The sequence below is a fragment of the Protopterus annectens genome, chromosome 12.part0, assembly GCF_019279795.1.
Source record: "Protopterus annectens isolate FY-2018-M chromosome 12.part0, PAN1.0, whole genome shotgun sequence".
Taxonomy (NCBI): domain Eukaryota; kingdom Metazoa; phylum Chordata; order Ceratodontiformes; family Protopteridae; genus Protopterus; species Protopterus annectens.
In genome coordinates, this window is record NC_056746.1 from 506,932,647 (window position 1) to 506,953,662 (window position 21,016).

Here is a 21,016-nt window from a genome sequence, read left to right on the forward strand (position 1 = left end):
TGCTGAACCATGCAACAATCTGCATTAACAAATAACAGTCCCCGTCATACTTAATCATGGTTCTTATTTTTCACTACATCTATTACAACGTGCTGCCATCTCCAAAGTACATAATTTTCCTTCACTGTTTATCAGCGCTGCCTAGGAAATGCAAACTGGACACAGATACAGAATGAAGCTAGATCTTATGGAGGAAGCTAATTTGTCAGCCAACATTCAGTCAGCATTTTGATTCAGCCCAGAATCATTCCAAAAGAGTGATGACAGATGCTGTAAGCAACTGAAAGAAACAAAGAAAAGGACCCACGAACTGTCAAAATCAAGATGAACAATTAAAATAAATAATGAAGGATCGTTCTCAACACTTGAATCAATGTGGGATTTTGGAACAAGCCATCAGCTGGGCACAGCTCAGCTCTTCAGTTATCCAAGAAACTGTTGACATACACCTTAAGAAAATATTACTGACAACACACAGCAAGTATTTAACCACACTGAAACATTTACCTAAAGTTTCAATGCTGGCTCAAAGCACCAATGCAGGCCAACATAAGCTTTCAAGTGTACTACTCAGCAAGACAAGAGTTCAGATTTCAAGGACCCAGACTGCAATTCAAGGATATGAGTAAAAAAGGCAACTACCCTTACTTTAACTGTGACCATTTAAAAAAGTGCAAACTTTTGCTGTGGCAATAAGCAATGCACACTTTACAGAGTGAACACAAATTTACAACTAAACATAACTTCAGTTACTTGATTGATTTTACACATGGAACTTGACAGTGCACAAAATGTTTTCCAGATCAATTTCAGATTTTGCTTGGCCAAAACACCATCAAGTTAAGATTTAAACCCATTGTGTTTTTATTAACAATGCATTTAATTTTTCCAGTTTATAACATTGTAATGCTTACCTCCGGTAGTTTCAGACTGATTAGTCTATATAGTAATACTTTATCTGTTTTGTTCTGTACTTAGGAGTGCAGTGTTTCCGTGCTCTGTACTAACGATTACAGTAAATGTGATAATGCTACAGATGAAGTATTGGAAAAAGGTTGTACAGCAGTTTCTAGCAAAAAGATTTGGGATTAGATCCCAAATGCTGAGCTGAACATTAAAAATAGGACATTATTTCTTGATCTTTCTTATACAAATAATTTATCATACAGATAATTTCTTTAACTTAAAACTACACAGGTATGGGTTTACTGGTACCTTTAAAATTGTTAAGAGCGAGGACTGCTACAAAGAATGAGGTAAACTGAAGACCCTCCTCAAACAAGATGCCTTCAGAGAAATGGCTTTTCTATCAAGATCTAGTTTAGGACACCACAGTGTTTTGCTAGCAAAGCAACCAAAGTTCTTTTCAGGTTACAGCTTATATGTACATTACATAATGGCCTCAGGAGATCTATTAAAAAAAAAACTTTCTTAAAATGCACCTGTACCTGGGGTGGAGGTATACAAACAATGTAGACAGCAATGTTTCAATTTCTATGAAGCGGTGCCTTAAGAATCCATTCTGGAGACAAATCTGTATATGTAGATCCTGAAACAAGGTTCCTATGAAGTTGCATGCTAATCTGGTTAATAGTGAGGCCAGCCCCACTCAGACATACCCTGCAACCTTCTAAACTAGTAGAGTTCTTTAAATACATTTTCAGTTTACAAGTTCAAAAAAAAAATTGAGCCAAAAGGTACAGTAACAAAGGACGACACTTCTTGGTGCAATGCAACATTAATAGTTCATATCACAGTGCAGACCTGACTGCATTAATGTGTGCAGAAACGTGTTCATGATGTATATATTTGGTTATGGAAAAAAGTTCTGTATTTCTCTGATCAAAGTGCATTGTGAATTCAAGTCCTTTTATTCCTGTTTTTCCACAATAGTTTAACTGTTCCAAAATACCCTCCAGGGGAATGCTGCTACAACAGTTAAGCAGGACTTGTTCGTGTCAGCCAGGTAAACAAACTTTTCCAGCAAACAGAAGTCCAACTATCGTAAAAAAAATGGATAAGACAAATAATACATAAGAAGATCCGACGACTGTGTTGTTAGGCAACTTGTACGGCTGTCCACCAACTTCATTGATGTAAAATCCTATGGGAAATATTAAGGCTGCCATACAAAATAGAACCACTGCAAAAAAAAAAAAAAAGTTTTAGAATACTGACAACAAACCAAAAAGAACTTTTACCAGTGTATACAAAATCACTAAGAAAAAGAGGTACTTTGAGGTGTGCTTCGTATTACAAGATGTCCAAATCAGATTAAATATTCTGGCTACCCACAGGCAATAACTGGAGTATAATGAAAATATGGTTATCCACAATTTTTATGTTCTACTGTGAAAATAAAATGCTTTTACAATTTACATCAAACAAAATACTTAATATCTGGCAAAATGTACTTCACTACATGGCTGCAAGTATTCCTCGACTTTGTCAAAATTGAGGGGAAATACATCTAAGGTCTTCTTCTTTGTTGATGTCCTTCTTAGAGGTGAAAAGTTCATTTGGCAAAGGAGCAGGAACATGAAACCTTTGCCACTCCAAGTGCTTATTGGTAAAATGTCAGTAATCAAAAAACTAGAGTCTGCCAAATGACCAGCAAAGAGGCATCAAGCAAGGTTCACTGTTCCTGGGCCTTCTTTTTAAAAAGCAGAAAAATCTCCTCATCCCCGGCACCCCCCCCCCCCCCTTCCCCCCCCCAGGGCTAAGAGGTCTTGGATAAAAACTGCTGGGAGAGCCAGAGAGGAAGAACAGTCCCTCAGGGCATGAATCAAAGGCTGGCTATCTATAGGGGCCAGGGAAATGAAGCACAATGGTGACACAGCAGGTTAATTCCAAGGAAGCCTGTCAAGATGGAGATATGCCTATTGCCTCTTCAGAGGCCATCAGTGGGGCTACGTCAGCTGGAGATTACATTAAGATAAGATGTTGAAGACTAGGGTGGTGGTGACCAATCTACTACTACAGGACTGATACCTTCAGGCCTTCGCAGGTTGGGGCTGCAAAGGTCTTAATGCCTCATCCAGCAGAAATTTTATCAACTAATTTACTGCCAACTTTATCTGATGTATAGGTAATTTGCCTGTACTTTCCAAAGATGACTCCAAAGAAGGGACAGCTGCCCCAGGCCTTTTATTTTCTAGGAAAACCCTTACATTATCTGACCTTTAGTGTAAACTATTTTAGTTAAATGAAACACAATACCTCTATAGTCAGAAACCTTATAATTTTTGCCACGGCAGAGCAGACATGAAAATAAAAGTCCTGTAGTTGGTATCTGCTGACCAAATGCACACTTGTTAGCGACCTTCTCCAGAGATGTCATGGGAGTTGGAAAGATATCCAAAATAACTTTCTTTTTTGATTGTGCTTACTTTATCCTAACATGCAAATAAAATCCTACACAAAAAAAAAAAATTCCCAGTCTGGGTATTTATGATGGTGCTAGAGGTCAAAACAAAAATCGCACTGAGAAGGGAGCAATGGATGGAAAAAAAACGCCTTTATTATATTCACACACCAGTATTAAGCGCTTTCCTCCCTAACAGTTGGGACTTCATCAGAATACAAACAAGCACCATAAACAACCAGTTTAAATAACCCTCCATGAGGACCAAGGGAGAGGTACTAAACCATGTGGTTGCTGTAACAGTGCCAATATATTGGTAAACAAAAGCAAGTTATACTGGAAAACAGTATGAGGACCAAAATTAATTTTGCATGGGAATTGTGGTACTAAACAAGTGGTATACCTAGCTCTGTGTGAAAAGTGCGACTGTTTCTATGTGGGGAAAAACAGAATGAGCACTTAGGACTAGGATATACGAACACACGATATTAACAACAAGAGGGAGAATAATGCTTTATACAAGCATTCCCTTGTGTGTGAGGGGTTTATCAAGTTTACTTTTGGCATTTTGGAAAACATTAGAGTTGATCAGAGAGGGGGTAACTGAAAAAATTATCTGAGGAAAAAGGAGAAACAGTGGCAACTACGTTTAGCTGCCATGTTCCCGCCAGGTTTAAATGATGTAGTATTTCCCCTGTTTTACTGGAAAGAGCTGAAAGATTATAGGCAAACATTTTTATATATTCTTGCAACATTTTTTAACACTCATATATATACTTTCTTGTTCTTTTCGAGAATATTTTACTGTATGGTATATTGCTTTCTGCATTTCAAGAAATTTGATGCATTTAAGAAACCGGAAATACTTATTTTTTAATATTTATTAACATTTGTTTTTGAACCAGTGCTTTTACTTATTATTGGTTAAGTCATTAACCTATTAGGGGTCTTGGAGGGTTATTCAAACTGGTTGTTTATGGTGCTTGTTTGTATTCTGATGAAGTCCCAACTGTTAGGGATGAAAGCGCTTAATACTGGTGTGTGGATATAATAGAGGCATTTTTTCCATCCATTGCTCCCTTCTAAGTGCTATTTTTGTTTTGCTTTATTGGTTTTACATGCACTATACCGGCTTTTTGGTTCATGTACAGTGCTAGAGGTCACCTGGTTGCCACCAGCGAGAAAAGTTCATTGCCCATGATGCAAAAAATGAACTTAAGATATTGATGGTGACTCTCAAGTCCAGCTCAGGTTTATACACACAAGACAAGAAGGTGGCCATATGGTAGACATATCTGAAAGCTCTGGAAGTCAGACCAAATGACTTAACATCCATATGTGGCATAATTACTACGTGTTACACAAGATACTGCAGCAGCGACCCTTATGATAAACATCTTCACATGATACAGTATCCACAGCCGGACACACTTGATCAGAAGAGGTTCAGGGTTCAATAGGAATTAAAACATTTTATTTTTCATGTACTACAACAACCGATGTCATACATTGTACTACCAACATACTACTTACTTTTGTACACCATCTGCTCATAGGCTACATATATGTTAGAATGACTAAAATTGTCTATAATGATACAACTCTCAAGAATTGTCCAGATGTGTAGTATATCTTGTAACCTAGCTTACGTTCTAACAACTTATTTCCTCATGTCATTTGTATAGTTTTTTTGGAATATAATGTATTCGTATTGCAGTGTATGTGGAGCTTTTCTCCCTGGGCCTCCACTGAAAATGGTCTCTGTAGAGCCACTTGGACCACCCCGGTAAACAAATGTCAAATAAATAAATAATTATAATGTGAATTAGTGTTACTCTAGTCCTATATTTTTCTATACAACATTTTTAATCTCGTTCTCAACTATAACGTTAAAAATATTCAGTAATGGATACAAAAAGTAAGGCAGCTTTTCAAGAGTTTGTATTTTTACAACCTTTTTTTGGCTTTATCCTTTGCTGATAAACACAGTTTTGCTGAAGAACCCATTATTTTCTCAGGGCAAGAGAAGACAAAGGGAGGGAAGGGAAAACAGGGAAGCAGAAACAATCGTCCATGTAGCAGTGGATAGTATTTTGTAGCAACAATTGTCCATGCAGCAGCAAATAGTATTTTGTAGCAACCTCTACCAGTGCAAACGCATGCAATGGGTCTCCACAATGTACATTCAACCCTCTGTCCAATGTCATAGGAAACTACACCCCACTCCCTTGCATACAGCACCCCCAAGCTACCTCTAAGCCTTCACTAGTGACTTCAACCATGGACGGTGGGTAGTAGAGAATGTCTCTGGGCACAACGAAAGGTGAGAAGGCTGGATCTCTTCCATTCTCCTCTTTTCCAATGACAAGTTCAGCAGGCACCGGAACGGTGAACTTGGACTTCCTGGGTTGTACACCAACAGAACTGCTTACAGTACCTTGTTAGGTTGGTGACTTGAGTGCATACTGAATATTGTGCACTAAATTGAAATGGGAAAGTGCAGCAGGTGCTACAAATTTAAGCACGGCTAGGTCTATTTCAGACAAGCAGACAAGTCAATGAACAAAACACTGAAAGGAACAAACACAAAGCTACACAGCTGTGCTAGTGGCAACACATCTTACAAATAATTCCTACAGATCTACAGAGAGGAGAACAGATTTAGTCCTAATGTTTAGTTAGCTTAAGCAATCAGTGTATTGTTTGTATCACTCCACTGCATTATCCCACATCAGCTTCTTCAAGTATTACTTGTTTCTCCAGGACAGTGCAGGACTCAGATTACCCCACCTAACACAAAAGTGATAAGACTTATTTCCTGATTGTCTCTTATTCATAGGTTTATAAGTGTTTACTAGGCTAACGAACACAAAGGCCTTTTTAAGACTAGCCATGCATCCCAAACCTCTGACAAGTTCTGGTACCTTTGATAAGTGTAAGTTGGCGTTTGAAAGATGAAACATTTACAAGCAGGGGCTTGGGAGATGAAGCATTTACAGGCTGCCTGTGTACATTAGAGACATAGGTGGCATACCAGGGATGAATTTCCTGTTCCCCATCCAATTGTCCAAGTTGCACTTGAATTGGGTTAGGGAGGAAAGTACAGTTGTGTACACTTACCATAAATGTAGATGTTAGAGTGTATTCACTGTTGCAGTCATTACATTTGGGTAATCTGCTGGCAGGTTGTCCTCAGTTGGCCTGAATTCCAAAGTCTTGGGTCCTACGTCAGTTGCGGTCTTTTCTTCCATGACGTCAGGGGTATAAAACATGCAGCCGACGCCATTTTCTTTAGTTTTTCTTGCCCCCGATGTCAGGTGCCTCCAAAAAGGTAGCAAAATTTTATATATATATATATATATATATATATATATATATATATATATATATATATACACACACACACACAACACACACACACACACACATGCATCAATATAAACTTTACCTTCATCTTTAAGCAAATACACCACATAGGTTGTAGAAGATAGAGAAGGAAAGATAAACTTCAGAATGACAGGGGGATGGCGGGAGGGTAACCTGGACTGCAACAGTGAATACACTCGAACATCTACATTTATGGTAAGTGTACACAACCATACTATGTTCTTTGTGTTTCATTGTTGCAGTCATTACATTTGGGTAGAATCCCAAAGCTATGGTTGGGAGGCTGGAGCTAAACAGCATTAGGTGCGGCTATAAGGCCCTGCAGCACTGCAGTGGCAAAGCCTGCCCTGGACTTAAGAGTAGAGAGGCAAATGGTAATGCTTTGTAAAGGTGTGAACAGAACTCCAAGTAGCAGCCTCTAGAATGTCTTTGGTTGGTACTCCTCTGAGAAAGGCTGCTGAAGTAGCTGCAGCTCTGGTGGAATGAGACCTAATGCCCTTGGGCACAGGTTTACCATGGTGTAAGTAGCAGAACCGGATGCAGTGGCTTATCCACTTTGAAATTGTCATCTTTGAAATAGCCTTTCCTTCTGATCCTGCAGCATATGACACTAGTAATTGCTCAGTTTTTCTTAGAGCTTTTGTCCTGCTCAAGTAGAATCTTAGTGGTTTCTGTACGTCCAAGGAATGCACTATTCTCTCCCCCTTGTTCTGCGGATTTGGATAAAAAGTTGGCAGATTAATTGTTTGGTTAAGAGCCACACTGGAAACCACCTTAGGCATAAAAGTAGGATTTCTCCTCAGAGACACCCTGTCTGGGTAAAATATGATAAAAGGCTCTACAGCCATGAGGGCCTGTAGCTCTGAAACTCTTCTTGCTGAAGTAATTGTTAGTAGTAGAGCTGTTTTCCATGATAAGAACTTTAGATCAGCGGTAGCAGCTGGTTCAAATGGAGGCAGGGTGAGCTTTTCCAACACATAATTGAGGTCCAATGCAGGTATTGGTGATCTTCTAGTAGGCCTTAAATTTTTGGCTCCTCTAAGATGCTGCTTTAATAAAGGATGAGAAAAGATTGGTGGCTCTGTATTGTAATGAGCCAAAATGGCAGAGGCATGGACTTTGACTGACGAAAAAGATAGGCCTTTGTCAAGCATCTCAGTTAAGTATTGTAATATCCAAGGAATATTTGGTTCTGCTGTATAAGTTCCTTGTGCTTGATTCCAAGCACAGAATCTCTTCCATTTGTCAGCATAAGATTTTCTAGTACTAGGCCTCCTGGCTCCCAAAATGACATCCCTCACAGCTTTACTGAGAGGTGTTGTTTGTATGACTACATGATTAGCCATGCTGCCAGGTTCAGAGTCTGTAATTGATTGTGCAGGATCTGATTGTTTTGCTGGGACAGTAGTTGTGGTCTTTGAGGCAAGGTCCAAGCTGGGTATTGAGCCAAGTTCCTTAGGACTGGGTACTAGTATTGGCGTGGCCAGTCCGGGGCAATTAATATCTTTGGCTTCTCTTGTCTGACTTTTAGGAGGACCTTGGGAAGAAGAGGCAGAGGAGGAAAGGTGTAAACTGATAGGTTTTTCCAACTGAAGGATAGGGCGTCCACTTTCCATGCTCGTCTGTTATAAGTCCTTGTGCATAATCTTTTCAACTGATAATTCTGTGGAGAGGCAAATAGATCTATGTCTGGGCTCCCCCATTTCTCTGTTATCATGCTGAAGACTTGTGGATTTAGTTTCCACTCGTGAGGATCCATAAGGTTTCTGCTTAAATCGTCTGCCAGAGTGTTTTGTTTTCCTGGCAGGAATTGAGCTTGAAGATGTATTTGGTAGGTCAAAGCTGTGTCCCACAGTGCCATGTCTAATCTGCAAATGGGGTATGAGTGTGTGCCCCCTTGCTTGTTTACATACCACATGACTGTGGTGTTGTCCGTCTTTATCAGTAATTGTCCTGGATGAAGTAAGTCCTTGAAGGCTATTAGGGCATTTTGAACAGATAGCATCTCTTTCTGGTTGATATGTAGATGCATTTGTTTTGGTGTCCATAAGCCCTGAATGCATCTTCCTGCCATGTGGGCCCCCCAGGCATAATCTGATGCGTCTGTTAAGGTTTGGCTGGCAGGGGGTAGAGTGAAGGGCAGTCCCATGTTTTGGTGACATGCCTTTGCCCACCATAGAAACTCCTGTTGCAGGCAGGGAATGAGAGGAATCATTGTTTCCAGACTGTGTGAATGCTGACTCCATAAACATTTTAGATACCAATGAAGTTTCCTCATATACAGTCTTGCATATGGAATTAGTAGGATGCAGGATGCCATGAAGCCCAGAGCCTGCAGAATTTGCCTTGCAGAAGACTGGGTTTTTGTTGCCATCAGTTTGAAGTAAGCAGTCAGTTGCCTTTGCTTGTCTGGCGTGAGGTAAGCCATCTGGGCAGTTGTATCCAAGCTTGCACCCAGGAATGTTATCTTTTGAGAGGATACCAGCTGTGGTTTCTTTTCATTTATTGTGTACCCTAGGCATGTTAGAAGCCTTTTCACAAAAGCCAGGTGTCGAAGAAGAGTGTCCTTGTTCTCTGCTTGAATGAGACAGTCGTACAAGTAAGGATATATTTGTATACTACTTTGTCTGCAAAATGCAATTACTGGTGCCAGGCACTTTGTAAAGACCCTGGGTGCAGTAGATAAGCCAAAGAGCAGTGCAGAGAATTGGTAATGCATTAAGCCAGCCTTGAATCTGAGGTATCTTCTGCACGATTGTCTTATTGGGACATGAAGGTATGCCTCTTTTAGGTCTAAAGTCACCAGCCAAGCATTCTTGCCCAGCATGGGCAGAAGCTGCTGCAAAGTCAGCATTTTGAATTTTGGAACGTCCAGGTAAGTGTTCAAAATCGATAAATCCAGTATTGGCTGCCAGGCCTTGTCCTTTCTGGGTACCAAGAACAGTCTTGAGTAAAAACCTTGTCGTTTTTCCTGTTCTGGTATTGTCTGAATGGCCCCCATATCCATGAGGGATGTAACCTCCCCTCTGCCCATTGATTCTTTGGCAGATCTGGCCAACTTTTTGCCATTGGCAGAGTGTGGAAATGGAATCTGTATCCCTGTGATACGATGTTTAGTACCCACTTGTCCTGGGTTATTAACTGCTGATTTTGAGCAAAAAGTGCTAATTTTTCCCCTATGGGTGCTGCCAAAAGATAAGTGCTTGGTGTAAGCAGAGGGAAGTCATTGGGATTGCTTTCTGTAGGTTTGCACTTCATCTCCTCCAGATTTGGAGGTGGAAGTGCCCCATTGCTTTGACCTGTATGAATCTTGCGCCTGGTATCTGGAACCCTTAGGGCGGCTGGATTTGCACCTTTAAGCTCGGTCTGACACAGGAAAGGACCAATTTTTTGTAGGCCAGTGTCTACTGAATCTTGGTGGCTGCACTTGTAAGAAGTCTTTAACAGTTTGCATAGACTTAGCTTTGTCTTCCATTTTCTTTAATACCTCCTCTGCCTTAATACCAAACAGAATCATGCTGTACAGGTGCATCTAGCAATTTAGCTTTAACATGATCAGGCAAATGTTGTCCCTTTAACCAGGCATGCCTCCTAATCACAGATCCAGTAACTGCGGCCCTGCAGGGGGCCTCTAAAGAATCAAAACCACATTGCAAAGTATGCTTTCCAACTTGTTCAGCTGCATGTAATAATTTTTGCAATTCTTTATTTTCTGCACATTCTGAAATCATCATTTTCTGTTTCAGCAATCCCATAACATGTTGTTGGTACTTAAGCATATGAAATTGACAGTTTAAGGCCCTGATTGCCAAGGTTGCAGATGTATAAACCTTTTTTTTCCCATCTATCCAGTGCCCTTGAATCTCTGTCAGAGGGGGTAGGATTTTTGAGGCCTTAACTCCCTTTGGACCCTGTGAAATAGTTTCAGGATCAGCAGCAGGGTTTCTAAATAAAAATTTATGTGAGTCAGGGACCCTGTAATATCCGTCAGGCTTACTGGGAGCTGGAGGTAAGGAGTCAGGGGTCAAGCTTGACTCCGAAAACACATCCACAATGTCTAAAACGGGGAATGGCTAAAGGCTTGTGCTGAGGCAGAAGAAGGAAATCCCTGAGCCTCTTTTTTGATTCTGAGAAGTCTTGACTCTTCCAGTGAAAATGCTCCCTGAAAGTATGCAAGGTTTCTCCAAATGAATAATCCTTAGGAGGAGATGCAGATGGAATGGACTCCTCAGCATCAGAATCCTCATAGGGAGGAATAGATAATTCCTGATCAGAAGAGGAATCAGAAGAAATAGAAACCTGATCTGAAGATTCATAATCAGTGTCTTGCCTAGGCCTCTTATCTGGAGGGGGATGGGTACCCCTGATCAAGGTAATAAGGTCTTCAGCCATTTTGATCATCTGTTTTTTAGGCATAGAGGCCTGTGCACGTGGCTCATGCGTTGGTTTTTTAGTTTTAGAAGTTGTTTTTGTCTTTGGTTTTGCAGCTGTCGTCGGTTTGATATACAAATGTTGAGGTCTGAATACACCCTCAGAACCCGGTGCCTGCTCAGCGGCTCCGGACCCATCCGAGGGAGATACATCCATCGGTCTAATACCTTGAGTATCTTGCGGCATGCCGGACTTTACATGGGTGTCGGTAGAGGCCTGCGACTCGAAGGTAGCGGGTATCAGGGGCTGAGAAAGCGCTTCACTGAGTACCGGGTGAACCGGCGACTGGCTTAGGAGAAGCTTTGTTGTCGGTTTTGGATCTCAACTGCCTTTCTCTGTCCTTTTCTTTGCATTTTTTATGTACTCCGGTAGTCGGATTGTTATCTGACGACATTTCTGGGTAGTTAAATCTGTTTCCAAAATACTTTGATGCAAAAATATACGGACTCTTAATAGTGCGTTGGTTAAATCTAGCACAAAACCGACAGCCAGGTACGTTGTGATCAGGGCCTAGGCAAGTAATCCAGTATAAATGGAAATCCTTATGAGGTATTTGCTTCCCACAAGTAATACAATTATTAACTTTTTCTGACATAGGTAAAAAGCAAGAAAAAAGTTTCCCCAGCGGGGTACTTAGCTTTAGTGAAGACTTCGGTTCTGAAACTCAAACTCGAATATTTCAGTAGTTGGCCGATCGGCACTTGCGAAATGCTTCTGCTTCGGGCACCGCGCGGCAAGAAAGACTAAAGAAAATGGCGTCGGCTGCATGTTTTATACCCCTGACGACCTGACGTCATGTAAGAGAAGATCGCAACTGACGCAGGACCCAAGACTTTGGAATTCTGGTCGACTAAGGGCAACCTGCTAGCAGATTACCCAAATGTAATGACTGCAACAGTGAAACATGAAGAACATCTCTGCTTCACATGGATGGGGAGCCTGTTCCACAGATGGATTATTCTCTGGGATACATACCTCTCTTCAGCAGGTCCTATTTATATCACAAGCGAGGTTTAAGTCTTTAGAATGGGTAATTCTGGTGGTGTTTGTTTTGTGGATATGCAGGAGGTCCATCAGAGTGGGGTCTGACAATACGCCAGGCATAGATATCCCCTTAAAAGCCTGTAGGAGATGTAATACATGGATATGGATTTGAGTTGGACATTTTACTTATGCCCATATTCTTTTAGTGAGGAACCTCTGTGGATGTTCCAGTTGTTGGACATGCCTGGTTAGGTACAAACCAAAGGAGGCATTGTACTCAATGATAGGTCTGATGAATGCCGAATACAGTGGGACAATGACTTCCCTGAACTTAGACGCCATACCTTTGTTTATGAGTTGTGCAACATAGAATGATTTCCTCACTACTGTAGACACATGATGGTCAAAGGTTAGATTACTATCTGGGTGTGCCCCTAAGTCCTTGACTATTGGGTCAACTCAAAGGGGCGTGTTGTCAATACAACAGTTAGCAGGGGTGGATGACTTCCCAAAGAATACTATTATGCATTTATTGGCATTTAGTTTTAGTCCATGGCTCTGACACCAGTTGGTTGTTTATGTCAGCCCCTCTTGGAGAACATTTGTGCCGGTGTGGGATTCAATGACTGCTCCTAATTTGCAATCATCTTATGAGATTCAATGACAGCTCTTAATTTGCAATCATCTGCAAATTTAGTCAGCCAGAGACCACTAACATTAGCCTTGACTTCAGAGAAGTAAATGCCAAAAAGGAGTGGTCCTAGGACTGATACCTAAGGGACTCCACTTGTGATCAGCCTCTTTGTGGTGGTGGACTCCCCAATTCTAACTTCCTGAGTCTTGCCTGTGAGCCAGTTGGCTATCCACCGGATGACATACATGTTCGCACCTAACCTCCTGAGTTTGTCAACAATGCCTATGTGGGGTATTGTGTCAAATGCCTTGTCTAGGTCAAGGTAGGCAGTGTAAACTATTTTCCCTTCATCCATTGCTTTGTTTACCTTCTTAAAGAAGTACACCAGGTTGAGTAGGCATGATCTGCCTTGACAAAACCAAACTGGGTTGGATCCAGTGTCTAATGGTTTACTATATCTCTAGTGACCATTTCCATGATAATTCTTTCCATGGCTTTACATATAAGACAAGCTAGACTTATGGGGCTGTAGTTTCCAGATGGCCCACCTTTCTGCAGAGGGATGACTGTTGCTGTTCTCCATTTATGAGGCATGAAGCCTGTTTGGAGGCTGTAGTTAAACAGTAATTCCAGAGGCCCTGATAGATCATGTATTAGTGGCAACATGAAAACCCAAGGATTCTGTTCCTTATTCTTTTCTCATCTAACATGTACATGTAAACATCTATTAAAAGCTCACTTTGCAATAACCCTACTGTTGTGTTGGCACTACCTTAAACATTCTTTCTGTGCAGTTGTAAATGTGACTAACAGCACAACTCAAAAATCTACACAATGCTTTTAAGGCCAAAGCACATCAGACTGTTACACTAAGACACCACCATCAATATATGCCTGCTGCACTGTATTGTTTTGGTCTTCATTATGTTTACCCCCCCCCCGTTCTCTTTTAGGGGTAGCGTAACAAACGGTGTAACTAAGCAAAAATCAAAAAGATTAAGACAAAAAAGAAAAAAGAAAAAAACAGAGAACACAGGTAAGTAAAAGGATTTCTACAGCTTTCTTGACCACTAATATCATGCAATTGTTCTTTCACAGCTCTTGGCACAGAATATAACCAGTTTGAAATTATTAGCAAACTATCACAATGCATAGCATCTACGGCATAGCAGAAGACTGAACAATGCAAATGTTCCACAACATTGCAGGGTTACCACATACAGTAAGGACCATGACTGTATGTGGTCTATCAACAATGTGCCATAAGACCAGAATAATGAGACGTAGAATTCCAGCAACACTGTATACTCCAAAGAGTGTCAGATAATAGGTAATGAAACTGGAGTACCACAAATTCTTTGCGTCAAATATGCTGGAACTCCAACTGACTTGCAGCACTATCACCTGTAATGGGAATTTCACTTCAGTAATACATTTGGGAAAATCCATTAAACACAGATGCATGTAGTACAAAGATATGCAGAACAGCACTGTGAGTGCACACAGACAACGGATGTACCACTGTTAGTATACTGTGACAGAGTCAAGGCAACATGCAGCAATGCTTAACATGCTGCATCACATGATCACACCAATGCAAATCAACTGATGCAACATGCCTTCCTAAAGTCCACCTCTATCACAGAAATGATGTTCAATACAGTTTACTATTCTTGGTGAAAATGCATAACTGATGTATGCCATACAGCAAATGGAGCACTATGAATAGTGTATGAATTCTTAACAAAACAGACAGATTTCCAGAGAACTACACCATTTAAAATGGATGTGTGTGCCCATCGTGCACCATGTAGCCTGCAATTTGTCCACCAAGGCTGGAAATCATTTTAAGCAACACACTGTTTGGCATTTGTGCGTGTACTTTTCCTATGCTGAAGATATTGCTCTTGTTGGAGGAACAAGTGTGTGTCTCAGAGAATTTCCCCTCTCTGGAACAGGCTTCCCATTCCTGTGAATTAGAGTTCTTCCCTAACCGTACTCAAGTGCAACTTGGACCAGTGGATGGGAAATTGGAAATTCACCCTAGGTCTAGCATATATGTCTCTAATGGACAGAGGCAGTCTGTAAATCATACTCCAGCTTACATATACCCCTTAGAATAACCTCTGAGGCTCAAAAAGTTGTGGAATACATTAGGGACGCATCACTAGGCTTATAAAGACACCAGTGGTCGTCAGCCTAGTATACACCTATGAATCCAAGTATTCCCACATACAACTCAACTATCCACATTTTCACAAAAGTCCAGATTTTTTACTCTTTTTTTTTTTTTTTTTTTGGTCTGTTCCTCATAACATTTGTGGTTTTCTGGCAAACTGCTGAGGACTGAAGTCACTAAATAAAGACATATGCTTGAGTTTCAGACATCATATCCTTCAGAAAATGCATGCTAACACAAATCCTGTTGTTCTAGCAGGGAGTGCTGCACAATGGACCAGTCCACTGTCACAATAAATATGTTTTGGATGACTCGGACACTGTCAATGTGCAATGTTATCAGTGTCTATCACTACACACAGATGCCATATAAGGAGCATCATGGCCAATTACATACAACATAAACTACGTGCTGCTGCATATATTAGGGGGAGGTGGCAGATGAGGCAAGCCAAAACTGGAGCCTAAGTACACTGGAAGCAGATCTGTCGGCCTAATAAATACTGAAAGAAATAAGAAGAAATACCTTCGATAACCATATTAACACCACCATTAAAACAGTAAATAGAAAGATGGGCTCCTTATATAGAATAAAACCCTTCTTAACTCCAGCATCCCGAACTTCAATTGCCCACTCCCATTTAATCTCACCTCTTCTATATGCTTCACCCATATATACTAACCTAAAAAAAGTAATCTGGTCAAACTAGCTAACTCCTACAAAAATACAGCCAGATTTGCCCCTGGAAACCCTTTTAGAACACACCATTGTCAGAACCTACGCTAACTAGACTGGTTAGAATTAAACAACATTTTGATACTATCCCAACTTACCATTGTTCATAAGATATTTTACCAACCAAACAACACCCCTATACGCATGGCCGGCTTTAGGCATAGGCCAACTAGGCGGTCGCCTAGGGCGCCGCTCTAGCAGGGGCACTTTTCCAGTATTTATTTGATGTAAGTAGACCAGGATGGGGGCACCGGGTAGTGATGAGGGGTGCCGTGGAGCTGTTTTGCCTAGGGCACCAGTTGAGCTAAGGCCGCTATACTTTCCGACCTTATTACTCCCTCAACTCCTTACGATCCTCTAGCAAACTTCTTGCTAGCACAAGCAAGTCAAGCAACGTGGCAGGGGACTCCTTGTTCTCCAATACTGCAGGAAAAAATTGGAATCTTCTGCCACCAGATCTAACTTTACAACCCTCCCTGCAACTCTTTAAACAAAGGCTCAAAAAACATCTTAAAACTTACTGGGTATTGTCCCTGTTGCAACCCTGACTAATTCCTCTGCTCTCTCTACTGCTATCTCTGCACTGCCTCCTCATACCAGTCTTTACTACTTCACCCCTCCAGAAGTAGTATTTATCTCTAGTAAATTAAACTACCTATGTTATTAATGTAATTCCTCTGAAATGTACTGTATCTTATCTCAGATATCATTACTGCACAGTGACTAGCTAATTCTGTATGTCTATAGGACATTAATGTCAGTTTTTCCTCTCATTAATACTCATGACTAAGTATTCTTAACATCCTCTCTTTGTATAATTTGTACTTGATATATTTAAGTGTTATATTTTCTCTGTGTTACTACTGGAGATTTTCTCCCCGGGCCTCTACTGAAAATGGAAATCTATCCAGCTGGACTAGCCCGGTTAACAAATGTAAAATAAATAAAAATAAATACTGAACAAATATAATTTTGTATAAATACTAACCAAATTGCCTATCCCCAAGTCCAGACCGACTAGGAAATTCCAATGATCACATCACTAACACTATTCTCAAATACTTCCTTCTCTTCCTACATTTAGTACATTTCTCTTGCACTTTTTGCTGCTACTGCCTGCACTTGAGACTCCCAAATATCTCTGTTTAAAGATTTATACTGAAACCCATCACTACTTAAAAAAGAAAACTCCAATTTCTCTGACTCATCTGATTTTCACACCTCTTTCATAGAAACATCTACATTTTGCACATATCAACACCTCAGTTACTCAAACATCTATTACTCCAAAAAATACAGGAAAAAACACTCCACAATTCCTTCTTTTTCCCAAAATACCCCTAACTCATTCCACTGATTGAAGGCAGATTACAAAACCAAACTCGTGAAAGCTCAAATTCTCTCTTCACAAAAACACCTCTACCAACTCATCTTGTTCAGGTAGTTCTCAACTTTTTTGCTCAAGAATTGGAGCAAAGCCAAAAATAATTTTTAAATACTACTCCAATTGCAAAAAAAAATAATAGAACAGACAATGTAGTAACTGCTTCATATTTACAGACACTGGATTCTTACTTGACGCACATTATTCTGTTTTGGAGATGTGCAAATATTTAACAAATATGGAGGCCTTACTCTCACAAAAACAAATGGCCTTTGAGCAAAACACATGCACAAAACCACCACACATTACACTAACTAAAAAGTCTTATACCGATGTTGTAAAAAAAAATCATTGCCAAAGCCTCCTACACCCATTAAGACTAAGCCTCAGCAAAAATCCAGCACCACATCACCTTCAGATACACTTTCAACAAAGATCCAGCACACTAGACCACTCTGCAAACAGAAAAGTTTTAGTGATCAGTGACTCTGTAGTTAGGTACACAGACTCTCCTCTCACTAGGCTGGACACAGACAGGGCAATAACGAGTTGGTATTCAGGTGCCAGCACTCTAATATCTCAAGGCCATTTTAAGACCCTTTCGCCTAACAAATATGACTACAACATGGTGGTGATCTGCATGGCAGTGACAGAGTTAGGAAACAAAACCCTGCAGATGGACAGACAGGCATGTTAGAACTTTCCATGCAAATCACAAATACAGACAAGACCGTGGTCCTGAGTGGAATTCCTCCTCTTCCAAGAATGATGACCAAGTACAAAAGAAAAGACAACTGGCTTCAACTACTGGCTAAATAGTTGGTGTCACTCCACAGGAATCCATTATGTATTAGCTTGGGATGAAAAGCTGGCAGTCCACCTTGCTTTGCATAGGATGGCCTGCACCTCTAGTTCCAAGGCTACAGCATACTGGCTAAACCTTTGTTGCCCCCTTAGTGCCTTTTTAGGCAGAGACCAGCTAATAGACATCTCAATGTAACAGGGCAAATCCAAACAGGATCACATTAAGGAGGCTCTGCTTATTTCTGTAAGTATCAATAGCAAACCGGCTGACCTTCAGACACTCCTCCTGCATTTGGAAAGTATCCATATCTGTGTAATTACTGAAACTAATGTCTGAAACCACCCCATCTGTACCTGGGTTTTGTCATGCCTTCAAACCTGCTAGCAACTGTGGTGGCATCGCCACGTTTGTTAGAAGACCATATCACTTCTAGAAAGATTCTGAGAGACCTAAAAATGGAACTCACAAGCTCCAGATGCTATTAAATAGGCCAAGCTATCAGTTTATAGCCTGGTGCATCCTATTTATTCCCCGAAAATAATGTAATGCTCCTAAATGTACTTGATGAACTCCCTATAAATAAGAACTCCATTATTTTGGGAGGCTAATGCCTCTCAATAAACTGGAGTAAATATACAGCCAATGTAGGATATGTCCAAAAGTTCTTATATTTAATAAACTCCCTGAACCACATTTACTATTTTCCTTTAAACAGTAAAATCCAACTGAGGTACCGTAGCCCCCTTTCAGCAAAGCTCAGGGGAGGAAAAGCTCCAGCAGACGTAATGCAAGAAATAAAAAGATAGCAAATGAAGTGCTAGTAACAAGCAGCAGAAAATCAGTATGACATGGCCATATAAACAACAGAACATATTGTGATACAGAAATAAAACAATGCACTAGTACAACAATGATGCTGAAGTCAACCCTTCTACCTGGACAAAAAAGACAATTTGTAGAAACTTAACAAAATAATCCACTTCAAATTTTCCCAAAATGCAGGTAGTGATACAGTTTTATGTGAAACACAGTATAAAGAAAAAATATTCGAAGAGTGAGAATGTTAATCATAGGTAAGGAAGCTATGTAAAGGTAAGGAATCAATTAGTGTTGTTAAGCAGGGACGGCCTTAGGCATTGGTGAACTAGACAACCTCCTAGGGCACTATGCAGTCTGCTTTAAATAGGACAGCCTTTTTCATTTAGTTATTTTTTTTTAATTTATTTTACTGTGTTTCCAAGCAGAGAGATATGCAGTAAAATTCTCATCACATCTCTCATTTGTCTGAAATGAAATAAAACTGCTCTGCTGCCTTTTCGTTCATTCCCCTACCCTACCCCTACAGAAAAAAAAAACGTGTTTGCTTCACAGGGAGTACTTGGTTGGGGGGGTGGGGGGTGCTTGGTTTGCTCCAACCGATTTTTATTCAACTCATTGTATAGTCAGGCACCTGAGGCTGAAGTAGTCGTCTCAACCCCCCCAACTTATTTGTATGATACCAGTGTGCGCGTGAAAGGAAATGTCGTGATGTTGATGAGAGAAGCACAGCACTCAACCTTTCACCCCCACTATGTGGATCAAATGGCCGAAATGTGTGACACTTAGTAATACCTTACTAACAACTTCAATGAGGAAACTCAGAGGATGGTAAAAATGTGTGACGGACTCTCTAATGTTGAAGACAGAAACAGCAAGGAACATTAACTTTTTAAAATGAACATTCTGCATACAGAGTACACCTCAGAGGTATGAAAAAGTGTTATTATTTTTACTATAATGCTGGCAGTGATCAACCAGATATTTCTGGGCAGCATTTCAGATTTTGTGATTTACGTGAATAGTTGAGCTGGGAGGAATGGCATGGTGAGATGAGTGTTATTACAGTTTTTACAATAATATTGGCAGATATTTTGGGTGACTTGTGTGGAGAATTAAGATAGTCAAGAGTTATCACTATTTTTAAAATAATGCTGGCTATGATCAACCAGATATTTTTGTTAATACTAATCTGTGTTTGTAGACTGCGGTGGTGGTGCTGCGGTAGCGTTGACGCCTCATAGTAAGACGTTGTCCTGTTCGATTCTCAGCTAGAGTGTCTGCTGTGTGGAGACATGCGTGAATGGGCGTACCTCCATTGAAGGTTGTGCATCAAGGCCGGCAACTCGGCATGTAAAAATCTACTGCCAATCATTAGCGGACCAGAGTCGTGGCGACCCCTAACCGGGAAAAGCCAAAAGACACAACAACAACTAATCTGCGTTTGTGATTTGTGTGGAGCAACTGGGATTGGAATACTTCAATGTGTGGTAATTTGTTTGTGTTGACTGTGGTGGTGAAATATTATTACAAAGCCATCAGACACTGTGACTGTAACAGCTGGGTCAGGGTTGGCAGGATGGAAGTACTTCACCTTTTTGTCATTTGCTTAGTTTAAGCAGTTAATGTCTATCACTAGCAGGACTACTGTGCATGTGTGAAAACTAAGATGAACTGCTTCACTGGACACCTGATATGCACAGACAGAAGAGGTATGATGGATGTGGCTATCTTCTGTGGAGGAAAATGACTAGCTGCCTGCTGCTCTTTGCTTATTATTTTGGTTTTGCAGGACTAATATAATTATTTGAAGCAATCTGCAATATTCCAATGTGTGCCAACTGTTTGCTTCAAACAAAGGTGAAATAAATTACATGGTCATCCTCTTATCACAATCATACATCTGAACTGTACATAGAAGTGGATATAACTACCTGGTGGAGGCTGTCTGGATGAAAAGTAATTGACCCCGTTACCAACTGTTCAGTTTAACAGTCATATCTCAAAATAAAAAAAAAAAAACGATGAATGCATCACAGAATACACAAATCTTCAACACTTTTAGGGGCTGGAGACCCCCAACTAAGAACCTAAACCATCATGCAGAAACAAAGGCAAACCAAACAGCAACAGCTGGATGTAGGGGAAGGAGCAAAATAAAGAAGAAAGGGTAATAAAAAGCCCCTTTATGTGGCACTTGACAGAGCAGAGCTGGAATAGCGCGTGCAGTTCTGCAAGCCTTATGGGGAAAAGGAAGTCAAACACCTACATACTGGCAGAGGTGACTGAGATGTTGA

General features: G+C 40.6%; 1 protein-coding gene across 1 annotated transcript in view; it reads right to left on the reverse strand.

The window, feature by feature from the left end:
- Window positions 1-840: 840 nt before the first annotated feature.
- Window positions 841-21,016, reverse strand: part of MOSMO (modulator of smoothened) — a 622,815-nt gene continuing 602,639 nt past the window's right edge. The window contains exon 3 of the mRNA XM_044089642.1: window positions 841-2,143. Within this exon, the coding sequence (XP_043945577.1) occupies window positions 1,959-2,143 (185 nt within the window). The 3' untranslated portion in view covers window positions 841-1,958. The remainder of the gene's footprint in view (window positions 2,144-21,016) is intronic.